We start from the raw sequence: 25,657 nt of genomic DNA on the forward strand, positions 1-25,657 counted from the left end.
GAAAACAAGAGAATCATTAACAGAAACCTACACAAAAGAAATTACTTATTAAATATTCTATTTTCCCCATTACATGTATAAATTGCATATTAAATATTTACACAAGAAATAAATAAGATACAGATACATGAATCTGTGTGTTTGTAAGGTTAAAAATTTTTTTATTTAGTATTGCACAGAATATTTAATAGTTTAAAATATGTTGCTTCCTGCCTTCTACCATCATCCTAAGTTAACAGCATGTACAACAGCTCATTACACTTCTTATACACAGGTACAACCAGTCAGATAAACGTGTAAGACCCTGATCCCTTTTGCGTTTCCATGTAGAAGGCCACAAAAGATCCACAGGTAATTGAAACAAAAATAACAGTAACAGTATTTAATGAATGATTGCTATGAGCAAAGTACTACATCAGACTCTTACATATTATCTCATTTAATCCTCGGCCCTAAAAGATATTATTCCATTTTGTGAACATGAAAACTGATTCACAGGTTAAGGAACTTGACCAAGATTAGCAGCAAACAAGTACTGTTTATACTTACATGGTATAGAAAAAAAGTGGGGGGAGGGGAAAGAAACCTATAGTTATGGTGAATAATAGAAGTTAATTTTTAAAATATCATTGGCTGAGAGATGCCTGGGTGGCTCAGTCAGTTAAGTGTCTGACTTCAGTTCAGGTCATGATCTCACAGTTCGTGGGTTCAAGCCCTGCATTGGGCTCTGTGCTGACAGCTCAGAGCCTGGATGGAGCCTGCTTGAGATGTTGTGTCTCCCTCTCTCTCTGCCCCTCCCCCACTCATGCTGTGTGTGTGTGTGTGTGTGTGTGTGTGTGTGTGTGTGTGTGTCTCTCTCTCAAAAATAAATAAACATTAAAAAAAATTGAGAAATAAAATAAAATCTCACTGGTTGAAGGGCGCCTGGGTGGCTCAGTCAGTGTCTGACTCTTAATTTCGGCTCAGGTCATGATCTCACAATTTGTGAGGTCGAGCCCCATGTCAGGCTCTGCACTGAGAGACAGCTTGGGGCCTGCTTGGGATTCTCTCTCTCACTCCCTCTGCCCCTCCCCATTGTGTACATGCTCTCGCGCTCTCAAAATAAATAAACATAAATATATGTATATATATATATATATATATATATGTATATATATACACATATATATATACATATATATGTGTATATATATGTGTGTGTGTGTGTGTGTGTGTGTGTATATATATATATATATATATATATATATATATATATATACAGGAGTGCCAACACATCAGAATAAAGGTAACATCAAGAACAAATGTCAATAGGACCACATAGGGGAAAAAAAAAATCAATACCCACCAAAACTCTATGAAAACACTCAAAAAAATTCAGATTTTACAGTTGAATGGATACAATGATTATGCATATAACAACTGCAAACTATATAAATACAAAAGATAGTTATTATGATGGAGTGGTTGGTCAATTCCACTCTTCGTCCAATAAGAGCAACAGATTTGTAGTAACCCTTCCCAATTTCTATTGCTATTAATAGCATTCACTTGCTCTATAGGACTCATCCCCTGGCCAGGGACTATAGTACCAAAGCATCAACGTGGGGAGTTCTAAAATTATGGTTTAAATCTGATCCAGAGAAAGAAATTCACAAAAAGACGTATGTGTGGACTTTAATCCTTAATTTGTCATAAGAAAAATCACTTGCTAAATATTTATGGGCAGCCATTTTGGTTTATTAGCAAAAACCATTTTTCCTAGATTTTGTTAATTTTCACTTAACAATGTTCTGCTACATAATCTCCAATTACATTTAAAATTCTGCCCAGGGGCACCTGGGTGGCTCAGTCGGTTAAGCCTCCGACCTCGGCCCAGGTCATGGTCTCACGGTTGGTGGGTTTGAGTCCTGCATCGGACTCTGTGCTGACAGCTCAGAGGCTGGAGCCTGCTTCAGATTCTGTATCTCCCTCTCTCTCTGCCCCTTCCTCATTTGTACTCTCTCTCTCTCTCTAAAATAAATTAAAAAAAAATTAAAACTCTGCCCAAATGTAATCCATAGGAGAGCTACTCTTCAAGCTCACCTTCTAAAATAGATGATTTAAAATCAATTTGCCCTCCGTGACCCCAAAAAACAGCAACCAAGAGGACAGTTAAAACTATTAATTGATATCACTCTAAGAACTGCTGCCATGTGATCTATAATTCAACACATGTGTGTGGAAACCCTAAGACTCCGGGTACAATACTGTATGTAGTAGAGAAAACACAGGTAAAACACCAGTTATACTGCTTCTAAGACCTTTCTAATCAGAAAATCCATGACATTTAACATTTATTTGATAAATATTTGATAATTGGGAGGTGTAAGTAATATGGTACAAGGGTATGATCACTTCTCGCTAGAAAAAAATGGCTTCATGAAGAAAATATATTTAAGCTCAACACTATTTTATATTCTGAAGAAAATGTTGGGAAGTTTGAAGGTATCTGACCTTTACATATTTAAATAAGTACAACTTATATTCTAAACACAAAATTTATCATCAATGTATATATTTTTTAAGTAAGCTCTACACCCAATGTGCGGCTTGAACGTAGGACCCTGAGACCAAGAGTGCATGCTTTACGGACTGAGCCAAACAGGCACCCATCGCAAACATTTGAAACTATCCGTGCAATGCTACCTGTAGGTCGCAGGTCCCAGTACAGTCTCCCTGTTGAATTAAGTGCACCGAGAGACAAGTTTGTCTCTATCTCTTTCTTTCTTTGCTGCCTTGAACATACCAACACGTAAAGCCCTGATTAGTAACTTACTTGCCCTCTCAGTTGCTTGATGGACTGCTGAAGTGTAAGGATCTGATTGAAGAGAGGGCTCTTTAGTGTTTCATAAAACAGAGAGAGTTTCTCATTCTGCGATGTGTCCCCCTTCTCCTGCAGTTTCGTTTTCAGCCGATCAAGAACTTGTAAGACCTGCAGTTTATCTTGTTTGAAGGATAACCAGAGTACAAGTTAATCCCATCATCATTTGAATCGTTTGAATCGTTAATTCACTGATAGAAGTGTGTAGCTAGCATACCTGGAGCAGGATTTTCAGGCATTTTGAATTACTGTGTTCAATCTCTTCTAAAGAAACCTAAAGAAAATTTTAAAATACAAAAGATGAATTTCAATTAGCATATACTTTTCTATAGTACTGTAAAAAAATTAAAGAAAACATCAAGAATGTTCTTCATCAAAAGACTTCACTCAGGAAATTCAAATTAAAACTACAATTTGGGGGGTGCCTGGGTGGCTCTGTCAGTTACGTGTCCGACTTTGGCTCAGGTCAGGATCTCACACTTTGTGGGTTGGAGCCCCGGGCCGCGCTCTCTGATACCAGCACAGAGGCCGCTTCAGATCCTCTGTCTGTCTGTCTCTCTCTCTCTTTGCCCCTCCCCTCCCTCAAAAATAAAGAAACATTCAAAAAAAAAAAAAAAAAAAAAAGCTACAATTTGAGGCACCTAGGTGGCTTAGCTGGTTAAGTGTCCAACCCTTGATTTCAGTTCAGATCATGATCTCACAGTTCATGGGCTCCACGCTGGCAAACACAGCCTGCTTGGGATTCTCTCCTCCTCTCAAAATAAATAAATAAATATTAAAAAATACTTAAAAAAACAAAAAACTACAATGAGGTGCTAAGATGGCTAAAACTATTAAGAAAAACAGACAATTTGTTGACTGTTGACAAAGATGTGAAGCAACCAGAACTCTCATATGTCACTAGTAAGAACATAAGATGCACATACACTTTGAAAAGTTGTTTGGTAGTTTCTTATAAAGTTAAAAATACACTTGCTGTGTGATTCAGCACTTCCACTCTTAAATACTTACCCAAGAAAAATGAAAATATGAATTCACAGAAGAGCTGTATATGAAGGTTCATAGCATTTTTATTTATAAAAGCTCTGAACTACAAAACCCCAAATGTCTAATAACAGATGAATGTACATGTTATAGAACATAAACAGAATATTTGGAAATAAAAAGGAAAAAAATTATGAATATACACAACACGGATTGTTCTCAAAAATCCCTCAAATGTTGACTGAAAGAAACAAGACAAAAAAGGTTACAGACTGTATGATCCCATTCACATGAAGTTCAAGCTATAGCTATAAATTAGTTTACCTGGGCAGGGTAGAAAGGAGCTGACTGGGAAGGGATTTGAGGGAGCTTTTGGGGGAAATGGAAATGTTCTAAGTTTTGAATGGGGTACTATTCACACAGATGCATACATTTGTCAAAATTCATTGGCTTATATTCTTTAAATCAGTACATTTTATTGTATGTAAATTAACTTCAATTTTTTTTAACGTTTATTTTTGAGAAAGAGAGACAGAGACAGAGACAGACACACACACACACACACACACACACACACACACACACACACGGAGCTTGAGTAGGGGAGGAACAGAGAGAGAGGAAGACACAGAATCCCAAGCAGGCTCCAGGCTCTAAGCTGTCAGCACAGAGCCTGACGTGGGGCTTGAACTCATGGACGGCAGATGGTGAGATCATGACTTGAGACGAAGTCGGATATTTAACCAACTGAGCCACCCAGTTGCCCCTAAATTATACTTTAACAAAGTTGATTTTGTAAAAAGGAGCCTGGGCTGGAAAAGAACATCTAAATTAAGAGATGAAGATGATTTTAGAGAGATTAGGGGGAAAAAAGTCCCCAACTGCACAAATGATCCCGGATCCAAGTGCATCTGAGTCTCCAAAAGGTAACCACCCAATATATTGGCATTTTCTGTTTTTTTAATTCCAGTGATTTATTCAAATAAATTAAATGCCTAAAATGGAACTCAACTCAAATGTAACAACTCAAAATGCTAGCAAACCCTCTGCTCTGACCAAAATGGCACTTTCAGAGCGGTCACTTGTCCTAATCGTACACTAGACGGTAATAAATCATCAGAGAAACAGGAGTATTATATAGTCCAAATTTTCCTACATCAACTCTGGATACAGTTGCTGAATGAGGTCTTTATCTTCTAATTCAAGGTCACTAAGAAGAAAGCATATTAAAAGCCAGTAAGGGATGCCATCTGCACTGATAAAAGGTCCATGTATTCCATCCAAACACTGGATTCAGTGAGAAAGAATTGCTGAATAAGAGCATCACAGAAACGCTACCAATGAGCTCAGCATCTCAATTGTGCAACCTTTACAACTACCCATTGACAGGTAACTGAGTAACAAAAGACAGTTACAATGGCACTGTCCTTTTCTATAGCAGCCTAAGGCCCAAGAGGATTGACAAGAGCAGCTTTGTGGTCATTAATACATCAACCACTCTGAAATAAAGAATGCAAGCTAAAACTATGAGATGCTATTTTTTACTGTCAAGTTGGCAATTTTTTTAAATGAATAACCGCATGTAGCATAGATGTCATGGAAAAACAGGCGGGAATATAAATTTGCACAAACTTTTAGGAGAGCAACTTAGCAATAGCTATCAATATATTAAATTTGCATTCTCTTTTACCCAGAATATCTACTTCTGAGGGTCTCTCTTAAAGAAATACTTGCAGACGGGCACACAGATGTGTGTACAAGAATATTTACTTCATTGTTTTTAAGAACAAAACTCCTGGAAAAATTAAACTATCAAAAGTAGTCAGTCATGGGGTGCCTGGGTGGCTCAGTTGGTTAAGCGTCCAACTTTGGCTCAGGTCATGATCTCACGGTCTGTGAGTTTGAGCCCCACGTCAGGCTCTGTGCTGACAGCTCAGAGCCTGGAACCTCAGATTCTGTGTCTCATTCTCTCTCTGCCCCTCCCCCTGCTTGTACTCTGTCTCTGTCAAAAATAAATAAATGTAAAAAAAAAAAAAAATTAAAAAGTACTACTTCTAAAAAAAAAGTAGTCAGTCATTACAATAATAAAGTAGGTCTGAATGTATTGAAATGACAATGGGAGGGAAAGGGTTAACAGTAAGCCTGTGGCTCCCTCCTTCAGGGAGGGATAGCCAGCTTGATAACCAAACCCCCTCGCAAACCCTCTAAAGATTTTTAATAGGTAATAGCCCATGTTTTTAAATGTCAGGAAATACCTGATCTGTCCTAATTGCTTTTTGTAAATAATCTGAGAATATGTGGAATTATGGGGCATGGCTGACTAGAAAATAGGAGACAATCACAAAGATATTTTACATTTGTCTAACTCGTAGAGTATAAAACTCAGGATTCCCCAAAAACAAAAGGTTTCCTTATAGAAAAATGTTTCCAGAGGCGCCTAGGTGGCTCAGTCGGTTAAGCATCCGACTTCAACTCAGGTCATGATCTCACAGTTCACAGGTTTGAGCCCCGCATCGGGCTCTGTGCTGACAGCTCAGAGCCTGGAGCCTGATTCAGATTTTGTGTCTCCCTCTCTCTCTGCCCCTCCCTTGCTCATGCTCTCTCTCGCTCTCTCTCTCTCAAATAAATAAACATTAAAAAAAAAAAAGGTTTCCATATATATTATTGAGAACTTGTCCAGTAACCTAAAACAAAACAACAATGTGTCCTAAGGTTGTACTTTATTCCTGTAAACAAATTAAAAACTGTGACTGAAGTGTGTCAGAAATACATTTATACGTTACTTAATGTCTACACATAACTAGGTTTCATAAGTGTGTTGATAATATGTCCTAAGAAGAAAAGTGACATTCTTTGGAATGCCTACTGGCTGGGTACTCCTCCAGGAAGGAATGTCTGTGCCTAACTCTTACCTGTAATCACTGAATCATGAGTAAGCTTTGGTGCTGGTTTGAAGTTTGATCTCTCATTCGCATGAGCATGCTTTGACAATTCAACCCCCTATGTTAACACAGGGATATTACCTAACACTCACAACTGAATAGGGAAAACAGCAACTTTCAGGATAGGTGCATTTTCTTTTTGTGAGGGAAAAAAATATGTTGGGGCACCTGGGTAGCTCAGTCCATTAAGCATGGACTCTTGATTTCGATTCAGGTTGCGATCTCACAGTGCTAAGATTGAGCCCCACATCCGGCTCCATACTGGGCGTGGAACCTGTTTGGGATTCTCTCCACCCCTTCCCCACACACTCTCTCAAAACAAACTTAAAAAAAAAAAAAATGGAAGCAAAATGGAACATGTCCAAGCACATATAAGAAGTTAAGGGTAGACCTAGGACTTGAACCCAGTCTTTTTAAGTACAGCCTTCTCTCAACCACTCTGCATCAGGATACAGAACATAGTACAACCTGACCTTTGCACTCCAAAGGAAGCAAGAGAAACTTAAAGCTGTTCATGGATTTTTATTTTTTAATGTTTGCTTATTTTTGAGAACAAGCTCTCTCTCATAAACAATTTATAAAAAAAAATATGTACTCATGCGTAGGTTTCTAGTTTTAGAAAGGTAGTCAATTTTATAGTGATTACTTCTAGAAAGTAAAAATAAGGATGCCAAGATTAAAAACTTAGATTTTTATAGATTTTAGTGCTGTTTAAACTTTATTTTAAAAGTATGTCTTAATTTTATAGCTGAAAAAGACAAAAAGATAATGGCGAACATGGCCTAGTGAGACAGCACACAGATACAAAGATCAGGACAACACAACAGGATATATCATAAGGCCTATAAATAGTAGAGGTGTGTGCCATGTACTAAGTGAAATCACAAAGGGAGAGTGACTAAGCCTGAGTGGGGATGTGTGGAATGAGAACACAGTAGAAACTTCTCTTAAAGAGAATAGGGTGTAAGAGGAGAGTGACCATTTGCCCAAGATAGTTTCAGATTACCCAGCATCATTGACAGTGTTTCATTTCACTGGCAAAAGTGTTGCAGTTGTGAATGGATAGAAAAGATGTAGCACGCGCGCACACATGCACACACACACACACACACACACACACACACACACACACACACAATGGATATTACTCAGCCATAAAAAAGAATTCGACCCTCCCATTGGGATGGACCCAAGGCTTATTATGCTAAGTGAAATAAGTCAAAGAAAGACAAATGGAATCTAAAAAAAATGAGTAACAACAACAACAACCTCTTAAATACAGAGAACAAACTGATGGTTGCCAGAGGGGAGGTGGGTGGAGGGATGGGTAAACAGAAGATTAAAAAGGTACAAACTCCCAGTTACAGAATTAAAAAAAATTTTAAGTGTTACAGTTTGAATGAAATACAGGGATGCCCTTGGTCAGTGGTTCTCAAATTTTAGCAGGCATCAGAATCACCTGGATGGCTTGTTGAAACACAAGTTGGGGGGGCGGGGGGGGGGGGGGGCTACCCTCCAGAGTTTCTGATTGTGCAGGTCTGAAGTGAGCCAGAGAATTTGCATTTCAAACAAAGTTCCCATGTTACCCTGAGGCTGCTATAGCCTAGAGATCACAATTGGAGCTGTACACAGGCATAAAAATACATGATTCTCCATAAGAATATTAACCAGCTTTAAATGATGTATTGTATATAAAGTCTCTGAAAACAGGACAAAAAAATAGTTGGCTTGTTTTGTTTTTACTGCAGATGTGGACTGCAAATTGATGTTTGGCTCACAAAGGGATAAGTACCAAAATTGGTACTTAAAAACCATGCAGTGTGGCACAGTCATGTTTATTCAATGTAGTAATAAAAACCTGACTTTTTAAAAAATCTCCTTGTTCTAACAATTCACTTTTCTAACAAATTATGTTACAAAAATATCAGTCCTTGAAAGACTGGGGGTGCAGGGGAACCCTGATCTCTTACTACTGACAGTTTAAGAAGCACAGACTTAAATAGACTTTGAGAGGGTCCTTGTAAATAATGTTAAGTAGACTGGTCTTTATCCTGTAAGCAACAGGAAGTAATTAAAGGCTTTTAAGTAGGGAAGTATTGAGTCCAGATTTCTATTTAAAAAGGTAATTCTGGTAATAGGATAGATTAGTGGTATTCAAACATTCCCATCAGTGAAAATATGTTGACTATTCACCTTATTTTTTATAATTATAAACACATATCACTATTATTTACATGTCATATGTTTTAAAACATAAATAAAATAAAAAATACCATGACAGTAAGATAAAAGCACTAAAAAAGTAAGGTTTTCTTGTCATCTTCCCATCTTCCCAATTGAATCATCCTGTGCATTTTGGAAACCATGGTGGTAGAGTATGCTTCAGGAAACGTTAAGGGTAGACAATGGGTGGTCATCCAACCCTCTGACTCATATTTAATTACTGGAAGGATTACCGGAAAATTACTACAATTCCATCGTGTTAGGGAATATCTAGGGAAGGCCACTGAAGCCTTAAGAGCATATGACGACAGAAGGAAGAAATGCCATAACTCTAGAGCTGAACATCCAGTAATCAGCACGTAGGCTAAATGGCCTCTCATTTCATGGTCCTAAGAAATCTTCAACCAAACAACTTTGATCTATTCGACTAGGCTAAGAAATAAGGCTTACAGCAAGGAATCTCCAGTTTGTTTAAACGTGGTAAAGTGGAGTCTAGCTTGTCAGAGATAGACCACCTAAAATCAGTCATAGCCTAGACATTAAAATGCCACAGTGTGCCGCTGTCCTCATAGTCGTACAGCCTCCAGAGAAGTAGTTATTATGCTCAGCTTCCACTCCATCATTGATCAAGTGAGTTTGAGCCATGAATTTTTCATGTCTGGTTCACTGTAGGATTTCACTGAAGGAAATTATTATAATATTGTGGCTTTTTTTTTTTAATACCCATGCCTTTAGCCATTAACAATTAATGGAGTATGTGAAAAAAAAAAAAGCTGATGCAGAGATAGAAATGTAATTTGACTTAAATTTCCAGGTGGAGGAAACTTATTGAATAGATTTATTAATCTCCTCAGTTCAAGAATTTAACCAAACTAAGGACCCCGGTAAACACACTTTTCAGATTCCCAACAGCACATGGAATAGAACACACCGGGACAAATTTGGAGGGAAAAAAGATCACTGGCAGTCAGCTTGGCAAAGTACAGGTATTCAGCATCTAACTGCAGATGTGAATTGGGAGATCACAATGAAAGGCCTCACTGGGAATTCCCCAGAGCCAACCAGGGAGTTTGAACAATCTAAAAGCTATTAACTGTAAAAACAAAGTCATGATTTCAGAAGTTGCTCAAAATTAGAAGGTCAAGAGCAACTAAGTTTCTATTGCTTCCTTAGGAGTACAAAGCCCAGGTGGTTATCTAATTATCATGCCTTTTGTTCTCAAAGCTCAGTATTTGTAAGGTATCAATTGAATGGAAAACAAACTCTCCTAGCCAAAGTAAACACATCTGCTATCATGCTAATGCAGATTCAAGACAGTTGTCAAAGTCGTGTGCCCCTATCAAATGACAAGGCCTTTTGTAAACCCTTTAAATGTAAATGATAATGTATTTTTGGCTGCTGTCAAAACACGATATTCTTGGAATTCTGAAAACATATACAAATTCCAGAAAGATCTTGATATTTGGGGGTCATATGCTTAAGCCATAGCCAATCCTTAATTAAGTCCACTTAGGGGCACCTGGGTGGCTCAGTTGGCTAAGCGTCTGACTTCAGCTCAGGTCATGATCTCAGGGTTCATGGGTTTGAGCCCTGCCTCTAGCTCTGTGCTTCAGATTCTGTGTCTCCCCCTCTCTGCCCCTCCCCCCTCATGCTCTGTTTCTCAAAAATAAACATTAAAATTTTTTTAATTAAGTCCATTTAATGCTATTCAGAATATATAGAAGTTGAAGATAAATGATACCATGTTAAACTCAGAATCAGAACTGAAAATTGAGTCAGTTCTCCAGAATTATTCAGCTGGCGATATACTAATTTTCTTATTGAACTATTCAGTTAATCAATGCATATCAATACTCTCTGTGATTGGCTATCGTGTGAGAGTGAAGTTAAACTGTTTTATAGTACGCTTTTGTATTTCTGATGGTGGCAGTTTTCTCTAATAATTGACAAAAACAAGAAAAACCAAATCAGGGCAATGTTCACCCTTATGGATCTCTGTATAGCCAGTCCCTCACTGAAAAGACCCAGGCATTCATAAATGATTAGTTTCCACCTCAAATAATCTGTTCAATTCTCCCCACACTGTAGGCTGTATGCCTTTCTCTCCAGAAATATGGTCGTGGCATTTTTGACATGCTTGGGATACTCAAAACAGTCGCAGCAAATTGTGAAATAGACAAAACTAGGCTTTGGACACCCGTCCCACCAATGTTCACCCTCCCTTTTCCTCCTGACCTTTTTCCCAATCCATTTTATCAGTCACTAAATCAGGTAACTCAACTTTTGGTGTTTACTATGCACCAAATCCAAGGCCTTTCATTCTGTAAAACATCTCATTTATCTTAATTAACAACGTAGTATTATCGCCCCATATTGCAGATGCAGAAACCTTCCTACAATTTCAAAACAACAAAGGGGAAATTTCACCTTGGGAGGAGGGAAGGTCAACTGTTAATGATTTTAAAAACAGGAGTCAGATATTTCACAACAGAGAGAAAATGTCTGTCAATGTACCCCCCAACTCACCTTCCTCTCCTACCATGCTCTGCCTGGGAGCTTCATTAAAATCTCCAGAAAGTAACTCCTAGGGTACCGACTACCCTACTCAAGGCAGAAGCCCCACCCTGTCCCTATTGTCAAAGTCATGCCCATCAGTTAGTGGCCAAAGCTAAATGAAAAACGTTCTGCACCTGAAAGCTACCTACCAGCTAGGCAAGATGTGCAAAACGCCAAAAGTACGGGACTCTGGTTTTGTTTTTCGAGTAAGGCCAACATAAGAGAATGCTCATCTCATGGAAATTTTACTAATTTTTGTTTTGTTTTTAAAGTTTATTTATTTTGAGAGAAAGCTTGCACATGCGGGGAAGAGGCAGAGGGAGAGAGGGAGAGGGGGAGAGGGGGAGAGGGGGAGAGGGGGAGAGGGGGAGAGGGGGAGAGGGGGAGAGGGGGAGAGGGGGAGAGGGGGAGAGGGAGAAGGGGAGAAGGGGAGAGGGGGGGAGAGGGGGGGAGAGGGGGGGAGAGGGGGAGAGAGGGGGAGAGAGGGGGAGAGAGGGGGAGAGAGGGGGAGAGAGGGAGAGAGAATGAATCCCAAGCAGGCTCCCTGCTGTCAGTGCAGAGCCCAACGTGGGGATCAGTCTCACAAACTGTGAAACATCATGACCTGAGCAGAAACCAAGAGTTGGTGGCTTAACTGACTGAGCCATCCAAATGCTCCCACTGAGAGAAACAGCATGAGTCAGGGAGGACCAGAGAGACAGGGAAGCACAGAATCTAAAGCAGGCTCCAGGCTCTGAACTGTCAGTACAGAGCCCGATGCAGGGCTCAAACCCGTGAACCATGAGATCATGACCTGAGTTGAAGTCGGACGCTTAACCGACTGAGCCACTCAGGCACCCCTCAAGTCTGAAATTCTTTAAAGATTTTTCTTTTATGCTTATTTTTGAGAGAGAGAGAGATAAGAGACAGAGCACAGTGGGGGAGGGGCAGAGACAGTGGGAGACACAGAATCCAAAGTAGGCTCCAGGCTCTGACCTGTCAGCACAGAGCCTGACGCGGGTCTCGAACTCACCATGAGATCATGACCTGGACCATAGGCACCCCAAATCTGAAATTCTTAAACACACACTACATGTAAACATGTTTGTTTACAACATTACTGTTCGATGGTTTTTAAACTATATAAATGGTGAACGTACTGTACATTTATCCTGCAGCAATTTGTTTTACCTTAACTTTACAAACGTTAAGATTTAGTCATGGAGCACCTGGGTGGCTCAAGTCAGCTGAGCAGCCCACTCTTGATTTCGGCTCAGGTCATGATCCCAGGGTCATGGGGCTTGATTCCACATCAGGTTCTGCACTGAACGGGGAGCCTGCTTGAGATTCTATTTCTCTCTCTCTCTCTGCCCCTCTCCCTCACTCGTGCACACTCTCTAAAATAAAAATAAATAAAATTTAAAGATATAAATAAAAATGCCTCCTTTCTGACCACAAGCTTTGTCTTCTAAAAATAAAATAAAATTAGTCATGATGATACACATAGCTTCTTTTCATTTACTATAACTACTATATAGTATTCCACTCTAGGAATCCATGATTTCTTCACCCAATCTCCTGTGGATGGGTATTTGGATGGTTTCCTACTGGTGACAAACACAAAAACAGGATGAAGCTAAATACCTACCTCAATAATATACTCCTTTCCAGTATTGATCCGATAACCAATGCATAAAATAAGATTCTATAGCCTATGAACTTTGAAATCATGGAGACCTGGTTTCTACTGCTGGGACCAGCTCTGTGTTCTTATGCCAGTTGTTTAAATTTCCCTATACTTCAGATTCCTCATTTGTAAAATAGTTAATGAAAACTACTACATATGTACAGTTGGAAGGACTAAATAAGGTATTGTAAAACATTCAGCCTGGCACACAGTGTACATTCAATGAATAAGAGCTACTATTGTTATTAACATCTCTTTTCAACCAAAATTATTTAAGATATTTTAAGGGCTTCAAAAAAACTATTGTAGCTGAGATTTTGCTATATACTCATTAATGGTTATTTCTCAGAAGACTAAACTATAAAAATGTTCACTAATGCAATATATACAAGGAGGGGGAGTGGGAAGGCCCATAACTTGGCAATTAAAAAAAACTGTTTATAGGTAGGAATGTAAGTGCTTCAGTCAACTAAACCCTCTTAAGGATAAACATACTCATACTGAATCCTAACCCAGTGCTGTTCAATAGAAAAACAATGTGAGCCACATAAGTAATCTTTTTTTTTTTAAATATTTAAATTTTTCTAGTAGCTGCAGGAAAAATGTTAAAAGCAACAGGGTAAGTTAATTTTAATTTTTTTTTAATGTTTATTTTTGAGAGAGCACGAATGAGGCAGGGGCAGAGAGGGGGGACAGAGAATCTGAAGCTGGCTCTGCACTGACAGCAGTGTGCCCCATGTGGGGCTCGAACTCATGAACCACAAGATCATGACCTGAGCCAAAGTCTGGCACTCAACTGACTGAGCCACCCAGGCGCCCCAGGGAAAATTAATTTTAATAATATATTTTGCTTCACCCAAAATATACAAACATTTCAATATATAAATATAACAAGTTCTTTTTTTTACACCAAACCTGCAAAATTTGACGTGCATTTTTACATTTACATCACCATCCCAAATGGCCCTATCTGAAGTGCCCAATAGTCACATGTACAAGTAGCTAACCATGTTGACAGCAGTTTTAACCTATGGCTTTTCAGAAAGATCCCTGTACAGTGTTTTTAGCAAAGATGTTTATTTAACAGCTAATATGGTCTCTATGCCTTTTATCAAAGTAACTCACAACCTTCAGTTCTTCCCAATAAAAATAGCACAACTCCCTAATTTTATCAGAATTAAACATCACAGTGGAGGAGCACAAAGTGGGGAAATAATGGCTCACGGTTTACAAGACACATTCTTAAAAGGATTTAATTTCAACCTCCCCCAAGCTCAGTGAGGTAGATCATTTACAGATGAGAAAACAGAGGACCAGGGATATGTGACTTGCCAAGTTATATGGTAAATGGACTCAATACCATGTCTCCAAAATCCAGTCTACACCGTCGTGCACAGCAAAACAGAAATGAGCCCTTCATGTTCAGCATAGATCCATCTCAGTGACTAAAGTGTATTGACAGGCTCTAAATTTCTATTTGCACCAGAACCTAAAATGAGGGCTTAAAAAAGGCATCCAAATCTACACAAAAACATCAGAGTATGAGAAAAACATAGCAATGGTCAAACAATATAAAGGCGGAATGATTCTCTCAAAAATACACTACCAAGATGAACAAAATCTTTACAAATTAAACCCAATTTTGATTTCACCAACCTAATGTATTTTTGTTACACTTTAACAAAGCAAGTAAACTCAGAATACTTGGTTGTTTAGTTTAAGGACTAGTATTAAATGTTTTTTAGGTTTTTTTAATGTTTGTTTTTGAGAGCAAGAGAGCATGTGAGGAAGGGAGGGGCAAAGAGAGGGGGAGGTAAGACCAGAGCTGAAATGAAGAGTCGTCCCTTAACAGACTGAGCAACCCAGGCACCTCCAGTAACAAAGGTGTTTTGTTTTGTTTTTAATGTTTGTTTGTTTGTTTTCTTTTTTGAGAGAGACAGAGAGTGTGAGCAGGGGAGGGGCAGAGAGAGGGAGACACAGAATCCAAAGTAGGCTCCAGGCTCTGAGCTGTCAGCACAGAGTGCAACATGGGGCTGGAAGCCACTATGAGATCATGACCTGAGCCAAAGTTGGATGCTTAACCGACTGAGCCACCCATGCGCCCCAAAAGCCTATAAGTAAAAATGCAATTACAAGGATTACTGAATGCTGAACCCATCTCAGAATCACAAGGTTCCAAAAGTGAAGTCACTATGGGAAAATACACAGGTTTCCCTTTTTAAGAATACTAACTGAAAGACAATATACCATAATTTTATTAGTGGTTACTTCCAGTGGTAGGTGGGTTTGTGTATGCTTTTACTTCCTTTTATAAAAATCCTCTTCAATTTTCTATGATGCATATAGGATGTTTATAGTTTAATATTCATACATGACTTAAACTTAGGCCTTTAGGGTTGCATTTTTGGCTCATCATATAGAGCATGAAACTCTTGATCTCTCCAGGTGGTGAGTTTTGGCCCCATCTTGGGAGTAGAGTTCACTTAGAAACTAATGAACGTATTTAGGGTATTAAACACAGATAAGAGCTTAGTACAATTTCTTTTCAATTTTTAAACACAACTATTATTCTAATGCTAAGGTCATCTTATGTGACTGTTAACAGGATCTCAATTAGCAAGAGCAAATCTCTTCAGAATAGTTTGCAAATTCTATCTCAGAAAGTACCTTCCAGCTCTGGTTACAATTAACTTTGTAATTATTTTAAATTTTTAATAATCTTTATATAGGCCACAGGGGCCGGGAAACATCAAGTTCATTTTAGTTAAAAGTCACAATCCCCCGGTTCCAATACTGCAAAATGAAGCAATTTGAGTTTTTACAACCACTAGCTTTTTTCTAAAAAAGATGTGTACAGGGGCGCCTGGGGGGCTCAGTTGGTTCAGGTCACCATCTTGCCGTTTGTGAGTTCGAGCCTTGGGTCTGGGTCTGTGTTGACAGCTGGGCGCCTGCTTCAGATTCTCTCTCAAAAACAAGTAACATTAAAAAATAAAAAACAAAAATTTAAACAATGTGTACAAATGAGTTGGCAGCCAATAGGAGCTTAGACAGCCTAGAATGTGGTGTTACCATTCTAGGCATAACGGAGATTTCTTCTTCTAGGTCTCCAGAAGGCTTCTTCATTAATTTAAGAAACACATGCTTGTTGCATAGCTATCAACGGCCAGAGTCTAAATACAGCTGAGAAGCTAGCTAGAGACATAGGGCCCTGAAAGTCGAACTCTTTCAATCGCAGAGACAAACCAGTAAACAACTAATTTGAATCCAAAGTGAGAAGAACCATCTGGAGATACGACAAAGTGCCAAGCGAACGCTCCTGGGGGAGATTAATTTGGCACTCCTGCTAGGTGTGCTAGCCGGGCTGGGGCGCCTGGGGTGGGGGAAGGGGTAGGATTTGAAAATGTTTTCCTGAGCTTGACTTAAAAGCAGGAATCCAGAAATTCCCCCAAAGGCTGGAGGCCACGGTACTTTCCATCTGAAAAGGGAGGTTAGCAGAGCCCGAGCCTGACCGCCGTCCTGGGAACGCGGCTACGTGACCACCGGGCACCCAGAGGAGGCCAGGGCCAAGTCGTCCACTCAGACGAGATCTGGGAACCCCCTTTCTCTCCGGACCCCCGTGGCAGGCCACCACCTGTTCACTCCTCTCACCGTCACCAGTGGAGGAAGACTCCGCCCAGCTGTGGGGCCAAGCGCAGGCACCGATCTGGGTGCAAACTGTGATCCCTGCCAATCCCGGAACAGAAGTGGGCCGAGATTTGAGGGCCGGCAGGGCCTGCTGAGGCGGGGCGGCACCGCGGCCGGCGGCCGGGTGCCCCCAGAGAGCTGTGCACCCAGCCGCGGGGACGCCCACGTTGGGGTCACCAGGGCCCCGCGCGGGAGGACGGCGCCCCGCACCCTCCGCGGGCCTGGCGCGGCGCTCAGCAGCGCCCTGGGTCTCCAGGGCGCACCTCCTCCCGGAGGGCGGGCGGAGGGCGCGCCGGCTGCAGGGAAGGCGGGCTCCACACGGCAAGACGAGCGGCCCCGCGCCGGCCTCTGGACGCGGGGACCACCACCCCGCACCGCACGCGCCCGCACAGCCCGGACCCCTGCTTTACCTGGTCCCGCAGCGGCGCGGGCGGGAGCGAGCGGGCCGGCTCGGCGTCAGCCCTCCCTCACCTGGGCGGAAGTGAGAGGCCCTGGGTGACCGCGCCTCACCTGGCAGGCCCTTCCCTCGCACCGACCCTCCCCGCCCGGGGCGGGGCGCCGGGGTGGCGCGGGCGGGGGAGCCTGGGCACTGGGAGGCCGAGTCCCGGGAGGGGAGCGCGGGGGCGGGGGCGGTGGGCTTCCCTGTTTTCTGCAGGTGGAGTTCGTCTGCGCGAGGGAGGGTTAAAAATGCTGGAAAAGGGGGGTCTGGGGGCCGCATGGGCAGGTGAAATGCCAAGTGGTGGGGGCGGTCGGCGCTAATGGGGTGGGGAGATCCGGCGGGACAGGTGTTGTTGAAGGGCTAAGAGGAGAGCGTGACCCAAGGTCGAGCAAATGGAAGGATATGATGAAAGAACTTGGCCAGACCGGCTGAGTCTTCCATGGTCCCTCTCCTTTCTGTTTCGTCGTATCTTCCTTGTGTTTTCTTTATCGTCTGACCCAACATTAAATTCTAAGAAGTATACCTGGGGAAATTTAGTTGGGAAATAAAGGAATATGGAGTATTCCTGCAATATGCCGGGCACTAGCTTATACAGATCTCATTTTCCTTCGTGAAGAAATTGATGGAAGAACTGCGCTCCTGATAGGTTACGTGATTTGCCCAAAGTTTGGGACCACATGGGATCGTCTGACTCTAGGTCCAGTGTTGACTTCACTAGACATCTTAACGTTCTTATTCTTGTTACCGTAACTTGACTTTGAGAAAGATCTGTGTAAAACCTGCAATTCTCCTGTCTTTATTCCACTCTCTTTAATGTAACTAAGAATTTTTATGATAGGCCTTTTACTTTGTATAATAAGGTCCATGCATTAACCATAAAAATCAGTCTTCAGGTCTGTATTCATTGAATAAATGCGGTGTTTGTTAGGCACAGTGCTTACACAATGTTAAAAAAAAAAAAAAAAAGAGATACCTGTCCTCAAGGAAGATGAGGTATATATACAAAACACCTGCAACATAAGAACATTTGTTGTAATATAATTTATAGTGTTGTTAGTTTGCTTGTTTTCAAGGATATATTGCTTCCTAGGCCTCCTAAAAAGAGATATACAATTGCAGCATGGCCCTGCCTCTTAGGAACTAACTATTAAGGGAAATAAATTTATACAGTAACTTAGATTACCAAATAGAATGAACCTAGAACTTCTGGAAGATAAAGAGGTTATGCTTGTTGAAATCATCTGTTAGGACCTAAACAGATTTTTTTACAGGTGTTTGGGATTAAGGTAAAATGGAGAAGGTAATGTTTCCCAAGGCACTGGTGCGGCATACAGGTGGGGACCAATTAATCTTGAAGCATCACTTTGCAAGCATTGTGTCTCTTCTCACTCTAACATGTGATGGTGGTTTTGAATGTATTTCCCCTTTCCCCAAAAATAACATGTCTTTGAATTGATCATGAAACAAAGTTCAAGCTTCTTAACATGCAAGATCTTCTAAATTCTCCCCCCTCTTGCTGACTCTTCTATTCTCCCACTTAACATCTCCAAGATCCTACTCTGGCCAAACAAGTCTGGTAATGGCCTTTGCATCACCACACCAGGGCTTTTCTGTTGCTTATTCCTATTCTTTCCCAAGGGTGGAATGTCCTGCAAGCCTCACCATTCCCCCAGGGCTAGACTCAAGTCTCTACTCTAAAGAGAAGCTGCCTCCATGACTACTCCAGCAAACATCCCTCTAACCACATTTAATCTAATTTTCTCCACATTTCTATGTTAATGTGAGCTTTCCTTTGACTCTTTCCTGGAATTAAAAAAAATTTTTTTTTTTTTTTTTTTGCACTTTAGTCAATGAAAATTTATTCAGCAATTTTTAAGGAGCTTACTCTATGGTGAACATTTTCTGGCACTGAGTTGGTTTGTGTTTGTTTTAACCTCCTAGAACCCTCCAGTGTCTTATTCATAGAATAACGAAGACAGACAAAATTTTTAAGAACACCTCTGTGCAATCAGAAGATCTGAGCTTGAAATCTGACTCCACCATTTCTGAAAATATGTGACTTTAGCAAGTGACTTAACCCTTCTAATTCTCATTAGGGAATTTTATCCTTTATCCTTCATCTCTAAGAAATTAAAGAACCACTGAAAAAATTTTGAATAGAATTTATCTATTTTAACATTTAATGACTGGTGTCTATTCTTTTAAAGACTTTTTAAAAAAGAACTTTTAGGGTCACAGCAAAATTGAAAGGAAGACAGATTTCCCAAATGTCTCTTCCACACATGCATAGCCTTCTCCTGTATCAACATCCCCCACCAGAATGGTATACCTGCTACAATTAATGAACCTCCATTGACCCATCAAAATCACCCAAAGTCCATTTTTTACATTAAGGTTGACCCATCAAAATCACCCAAAGTCCATTGTTTACATTAAGGTTCACTCTTGATATTGTATCCTCTATGGGTTTAAATAAATGCATTGTGACATGTATAGTATTAATATAAGTATTTATATAAATATAAGCATATATACTTATATATAATTGTATTAAATCAATGCATCGTGACAGTTATAGTATCATGCAGAGTATTTTCACTGCCTTAAAATTCCTCTTGTACTCTGCCTATTCATTCCCCACGCTACCTCCAACTCCTGACTGCCTCTGATCTTTTTATTCTCTCCGTAGTTTCACCTTTTCCAAAATGTCCAATAGTTGGAATCAAATAGTATATAGCCTTTTTACACTGGCTTCTTTTACTTCGAAATAAGCATTTGAGATTCTTCCATGTTTTCGAATGGCTTTACAGCTCTTTCTTTTTAAAGCAATAAATAATATTCCATTGTCTGGATGTACCACAGTTTATATATTCACCTACTAAAGGCATCTTTGCACAGGGCCATGCTAATTTTCTCTTTATTGTTCTGATTTTAGAATTTGTGCTGCTGAAGAGTGCACACCCACTAAAGGACATCTTAATTGCTTCCATATTTTGGCAAGTATGAATAAAGCTGCCATAAACATCTATGTGCAGGGTTTTGGGTGCACATAAGTTTTCAACTCCTTTGGCTAAATACTGTGTAACTGAATAAAGGAAATATTTAAAATAGAGCTGAGAGACCTGAAGAAGAAGCACTCATGCCCTATCAACTTAAGGTCAATTCCAGACCCTCCAAAGAAGCCTACTTTACTACCTCAGCAAGAGGAAGATTTTCTCCTCACCCAGCAACAGCCCAGCCAATGAGTAACTGCCACAAGTCAACTAATGAGAAACCATCACCACCCTGAACTCCATTCTTCTCCAATGGACCTTTGTTCAAAGCAACCCCTCCCAACTTTCTCATTTTTCTGTAGAGTACCATTCATCTCTTTTGTTCTCTTGATTTGACTATGGTTTGCCATAGCTTGCAGGTCTCAAATTGCAATTCCTCTGCTATTTCTGGAAAACGAAACAAAACAAAAACATTTTCTAGCAAAATAACTGGCCGTTTTATTTTTGAGGTCAACAATGCCAAGGAACTTACATAGGATGTTGAATAAGATTTTGAATATGATATAGGTTTTTCTTTTTTTGATGAAAGATTAATCAGAAGCAGTATAAAAAATGAATGGACAAACTTGGAGAGACGGCCTAGGATCACAAAGAGGAAGGGGGTGCCTGGGTGGCTCAGTTTGTTGAGTATCAGACTTCGCCTCAGGTCTGATCTCAACCACTATTCTTGAGTTGGAGCCCACTTCAGAGCCCCCCTCAGGTCCTCTGTCCCCCTCTTTCTCCACCCTTCCCTCAGTCATGCTCTCTCTCAAAAATAAAATAAAATAAACATTAAACCAAAAAAAAAAAAAAAAAAAAAAAAAAAGGAGAGGGGGGCCCCTGGGTGGCTCAGTTGATTAAGCATCCGACTTCAGCTCCAGTCATGATCTTGAAGCTTGTGGGTTTGAGCCCACTGTCAGGCTCTGTGCTGACAGCTCAGAGTGTGGAGCCTGCTTCAGATACGTGTCTCCCTGTCTCTCTCTCTCTGTCCCTCCCCAACTTGTGCACTCTCCCTCTCTCTCAAAAATAAATAAATATATAAAAAGAGAGAGAGAAAGGAAGAAATCATGATAGCAAGGTAAATGGGAAAGGATAAATAACCCAAAATAGGGTTAAGAATATAGGATTGAAAAAAATGAACATTTAAAAATATCAGTCACTTACTGATTAGATAAAGGAGTTACTGAAGAATAAGGAGAAAAATAAAATGTAAAGAGGATTCTAAATTTTGAACCTGATAGAAGGGATATGGGTGGTGAAACAGAGAAAAGCCAACTTATTCTGGTCTGGTTTTTGAGAAGCAGACTCTGATAGAGTCAGTTTTAGAGCCTACATTTGACATTCAAGATGAAATATACTTGGCACAGAGTAGGCCTTATGAAGTGATGAGTCAAAGTTAATTGGATAGTAGGCAGCTAGATTGGTGCACAAAGAGAGGACACAATCAGAAATACTTGAGAGACAGCAGCATGGATATGGTAGAATTCCAAATATGCAGCTGACCATAATAAATATCTCCTAGAGGCGCCTGGCTGACTCAGTGGGAGGGGCATGCTGCTCTTGATCTGGGGGTCATGATTTCGAGCCCCATGTTGGGTGTAGAGATTACTAAAAATAAATAAAACTACAAAAACAAACAAACAAACAAACAAAAAAACCCACTACCAGAGCCTTGATACTATGAATTTATCACTGGGAGAAAAAATTGCCCATCACAGTCAAATGAAAAAGAAAATTTTTTGGGGGGTAACAATCTTTTATCTCTTAGTGTTTCTGTCTTAACCACAGAAACAGGAGTCAGGTTGGTTTCCTTCCCTACCCTCCCCCACCAAGATTTTATTTTTTTTAAGTAATCTCTACACCCAATGTGGGGTTCCAGCTCACAACCCTGGGATCAAGGGTCACATGCTCTACTCAGTGAGCCAGCCAGGTGCCCCCAGGTTGATTTCCTCAGAAAGTTTTGCTAAGGGTGAAACTATCTGTCAATGTAATTAGGTCTATGATAGAATCTTAGGGGTGGAAAGATCCAATGTACAGAGCCCTTAAATCCCAGGGTAACTTTGCTTCAGGCTTCACTGGTAATCTCATTTCCTAATGCTTCTATACAGCAATTTCCATATTAGACTGCTATTCATGTCTTTTGCTTTCTATAGAATTCTATATAATTCTTACATGACAAAGAAATTTGGCATTGAGATTTAAGAACTTAGCTGAATTAGAAAAAGTAGTAATCATGTGATCAGAGACAATGTATGCAAAGAAATAATGTATTTTACTGAGCCACAAGAAAATAGATTAAGGGGCAGTAAGAAGAGAAAGTGAATTTTTTTGTTTATTTATCTGTATTGTTGGTGGAGAACGCACGTAGTAACCTGAGAAAGTGAATTTTTAAGTGTACCATCATTTCAAGAGTTAAAAATTTTGTATTGTTTCTTTACTTTTCATGGGAGACTCTTGTCTTCTTTTCAGTTTATACATTGCAAAAGAGAATGAAGATAATCATTAGAACCATAAAAATAGATTTTATGATGGGATTAATCAGCAAAGATAAGTATTTTCAAATATTTAACTCTATAAATAGAGTTAATAGATTTCATAAATTTATATGAAAAATGGTACAAATACAAATACCAGCAATATTCCTGCAGTCATAAGGAAAATACCTAATTTTGTTATAATTTCAATAAACTCAGACTAGAAAGTCTTCCTTTTACTTTCTGATTATCTTTAGATTGAATTTTGAAAATCAAACAAGAATGTTTTGAAAGAGTATCAAAATGGTAATCAAAATGCAAAATCACTGTCTTTTATTACCAGAAAATATGTGTAATAGATATTCTGGTATTTTATTACCAGATAATATGTGTAGCAATTAATATGTGTAGCTAATCCTTGACCTCAACCCCTTTGCTAAATTTCATCTCAGGATGGGGGTTGAGCCATATATTACATATATTATTGGTATTATTTTAACTTAAAGTTAATGGTTAAGTTTTCTAGTCTGCATTTTTTTTTTTTTTTTTTTTTTTTTTTTTTTAAGTAGACTTCAGGCCCAGTGCAGAATCCAACACTGGGCCTAAGGCTGAGCCCAATGCGGGACTTGACCTCATGACCCCGAGATCATGACCTGAGCAGAAATCAAGAGTCAGACACTCAACCAACTGAGCCACACAGGTGCCCCTGTAACTACTATGTGCTTCTATTAACAATTATCAAATAGTACTTTAACTGTTTATCTTGTCCCCTAGGAAACATGAAGTATTTAAATCACTGGGTTCTTGTCTCTTCATTTTTTAAGTCTGTAAGGTCTTGCCTAATGATGGGTACATAGTAAATGCTTGACAAATATCTCTATGGAGGGGAAGAGAGGGAAAGAAAGAAAAGAAAAAAAGGAAAGGATAGTGGAAGTAAAGAGAGAAAAAAGAAAGAAGTCCACTTAAAAAAAGTTAAGTTTAAAAATTGAACTAGTAAAGGGGCACCTGGGTGGCTCAGTCGGTTGAGTGTCTGACTTTGGTGTCAGGAGGTTTGTGAGTTCGAGCCCCACAAAGGGCTCACTGCTGTCAGTGCAGAGCCCATTTCAGATCCTCTGCCCCTCCCTGGGTTGTCCCCCCTCCCCAAAATAAACATTAAAAAAAATGAACTAGTAAATTTCAAATTTCTTATCACTTAAATAAGCATAAATATTTTAATTTAAAAACAACTGAGGGGCACCTGGCCGGGTCAGTCAGTGAAGCATGGTCTCTTGATCTCTGGATTTCAGGTTCGAGCCCCACCTTGGGTTTAGAGAGGACTTAAATAAAATCTTTAAGGAAATAAAAATAGCATAGTAATGCTGAAAAGTTGGTTTAAGAAAAATTTTCAATGTTGTTACAATACTAAAATATTACTGCAAATAATTTCATGTCCTCCTATTCCAAAATGACACTTCTCATAATATATTATCCCATGCTTCTCCAAGTGTAGTCTCTGGACTAGCAATCTCAGCATCTGTTGGAAATTCGTTAGAAATGCAAATTATCCTGGCCCACCCTAGAATTTCAGAATCAGAAACTTGAGAATGGGTCCATCCTTGGTGTTTTAACAAATCTTCCAGGTAACTCTGATGCTCCCTAATACTTGAGAATCACTGCAGAACTCAATTCTTCAAAACCAGTGCTACTGTGAATGAGGAGGCATCAAATTCAAATATTGTTACGTTAGATAAAACGGCTTAAGCTTTCACTAAAAAAGTAAACGTATTGCCCAGTATAAAAGATAGGCCCACTACAGAACTTTTAGAATATATAAAAATTTAGAAGGTAGAGCTGGAGGGGAAAAAAATTCCAACTTTACTTGGTGTAGTCGTAAAATCTTTAAACTCCTTTTCCTATAGGCCCTCTCGCATAAATGTCCACTACTAAAAATAAAAGTGTAATGCCTATTTTTGTTATGGAGTCCTTAAGTTCTGTGTAAGAGCCTTCCACAAATTCTTCTCTAAGCGAACAGGCAAGTCATTATATCATAACAGTAAGAGAACAGATTTCTGAAATCGGGCAAACATCAATTTGACTCCAATTCAATAACTAACGTCGACATGGTTTTTAGCGTCTTGGAGCCTGGCTCCTTATCTGTAAACCCAAATCCTACCAGAACCAACCGAGATAATGTCTGTAAAGCGCTTAGCAAATCGCTGGGCGCCGCGGGCACATCTGTAGACGGAAAAGTCAAAGCAGTGTTAGCTCGGGAGGAAGCAGTGGATGCACGGCCTCGGATTCTCAAAGCGAACCTTCTTCTCCGGGATCTCAAAGACAAATCAAAGCTCTTCCAGATAAATGCCCTGCCCTGTACAGACAAGAACCTGCCTCCGGCTAAGACAAGGTCCCTTTAAGAGCCTCGCTCCTTCCGCCCTTCTCCCGCCCCCGCCTAAGCAAAGACGGAAGCGGAAGAGGTGGGGGACTTGCTGGTCGCAGCATGGCGGCCGCCTGGCCCTCCAGGCCGGCTGCGCAGGAGACGGTGGCCGCCCAGCTCCTGGGTGTCCTGTGGTTCGTGTCAGTCACCACGGAACCTTGGGGAGCTGCTGCCATCGCCGCCGCTGGCGGGGAGGAGACGCTTAAGTGCGAGGACCTCAAATTGGGACAATATCCTCTGTGAGGACCCCCCCCACCCCCCGCAACCTTGCCTTGGGGGCTAGGTAGATTAGGGGTTGCGAGTGGGTTGCGGTCCTCCATACGGGCCAGGGTTGTGCTGAAGGGATCGGTGACTTGTGGCTTCTAATGATCGACGGGCTCCGGG

General features: G+C 40.3%; 2 protein-coding genes and 1 non-coding gene across 6 annotated transcripts in view; 1 reads left to right on the forward strand and 2 right to left on the reverse strand.

The window, feature by feature from the left end:
- Positions 1–17,436, reverse strand: part of PATJ (PATJ crumbs cell polarity complex component) — a 361,686-nt gene extending 344,250 nt beyond the window's left edge. For all 3 annotated transcript variants that reach the window (XM_078451845.2, XM_078451844.2, XM_078451846.2), the window contains exons 1-3: positions 17,326–17,436; positions 3,078–3,134; positions 2,816–2,982 (exon numbers count right to left, since the gene is read on the reverse strand). In XM_078451845.2, coding sequence (XP_078307971.2) covers positions 2,816–2,982; positions 3,078–3,099 — 189 coding nt within the window. In that variant the 5' untranslated portion in view covers positions 3,100–3,134; positions 17,326–17,436. The remainder of the gene's footprint in view (positions 1–2,815; positions 2,983–3,077; positions 3,135–17,325) is intronic.
- A 2,773-nt stretch (positions 17,437–20,209) lies between these two features.
- Positions 20,210–20,313, reverse strand: LOC132674057 (U6 spliceosomal RNA). Its single transcript, XR_009608372.1, has one exon. It is a non-coding gene; the product is annotated as a U6 spliceosomal RNA (small nuclear RNA).
- A 4,986-nt stretch (positions 20,314–25,299) lies between these two features.
- The window catches only part of TM2D1 (TM2 domain containing 1), a 50,619-nt gene continuing 50,261 nt past the window's right edge, over positions 25,300–25,657 (forward strand). Inside the window, exon 1 of one of the 2 annotated variants that reach the window (XM_078451848.2) lies at positions 25,300–25,503. In XM_078451848.2, coding sequence (XP_078307974.2) covers positions 25,337–25,503 — 167 coding nt within the window. In that variant the 5' untranslated portion in view covers positions 25,300–25,336. The remainder of the gene's footprint in view (positions 25,504–25,657) is intronic. The other variant, XM_078451847.2, reaches the window with a different exon arrangement.

Source organism: Panthera onca, chromosome C1 (genome assembly GCF_046562875.1).
Source record: "Panthera onca isolate mPanOnc1 chromosome C1, mPanOnc1 haplotype 2, whole genome shotgun sequence".
Taxonomy (NCBI): domain Eukaryota; kingdom Metazoa; phylum Chordata; class Mammalia; order Carnivora; family Felidae; genus Panthera; species Panthera onca.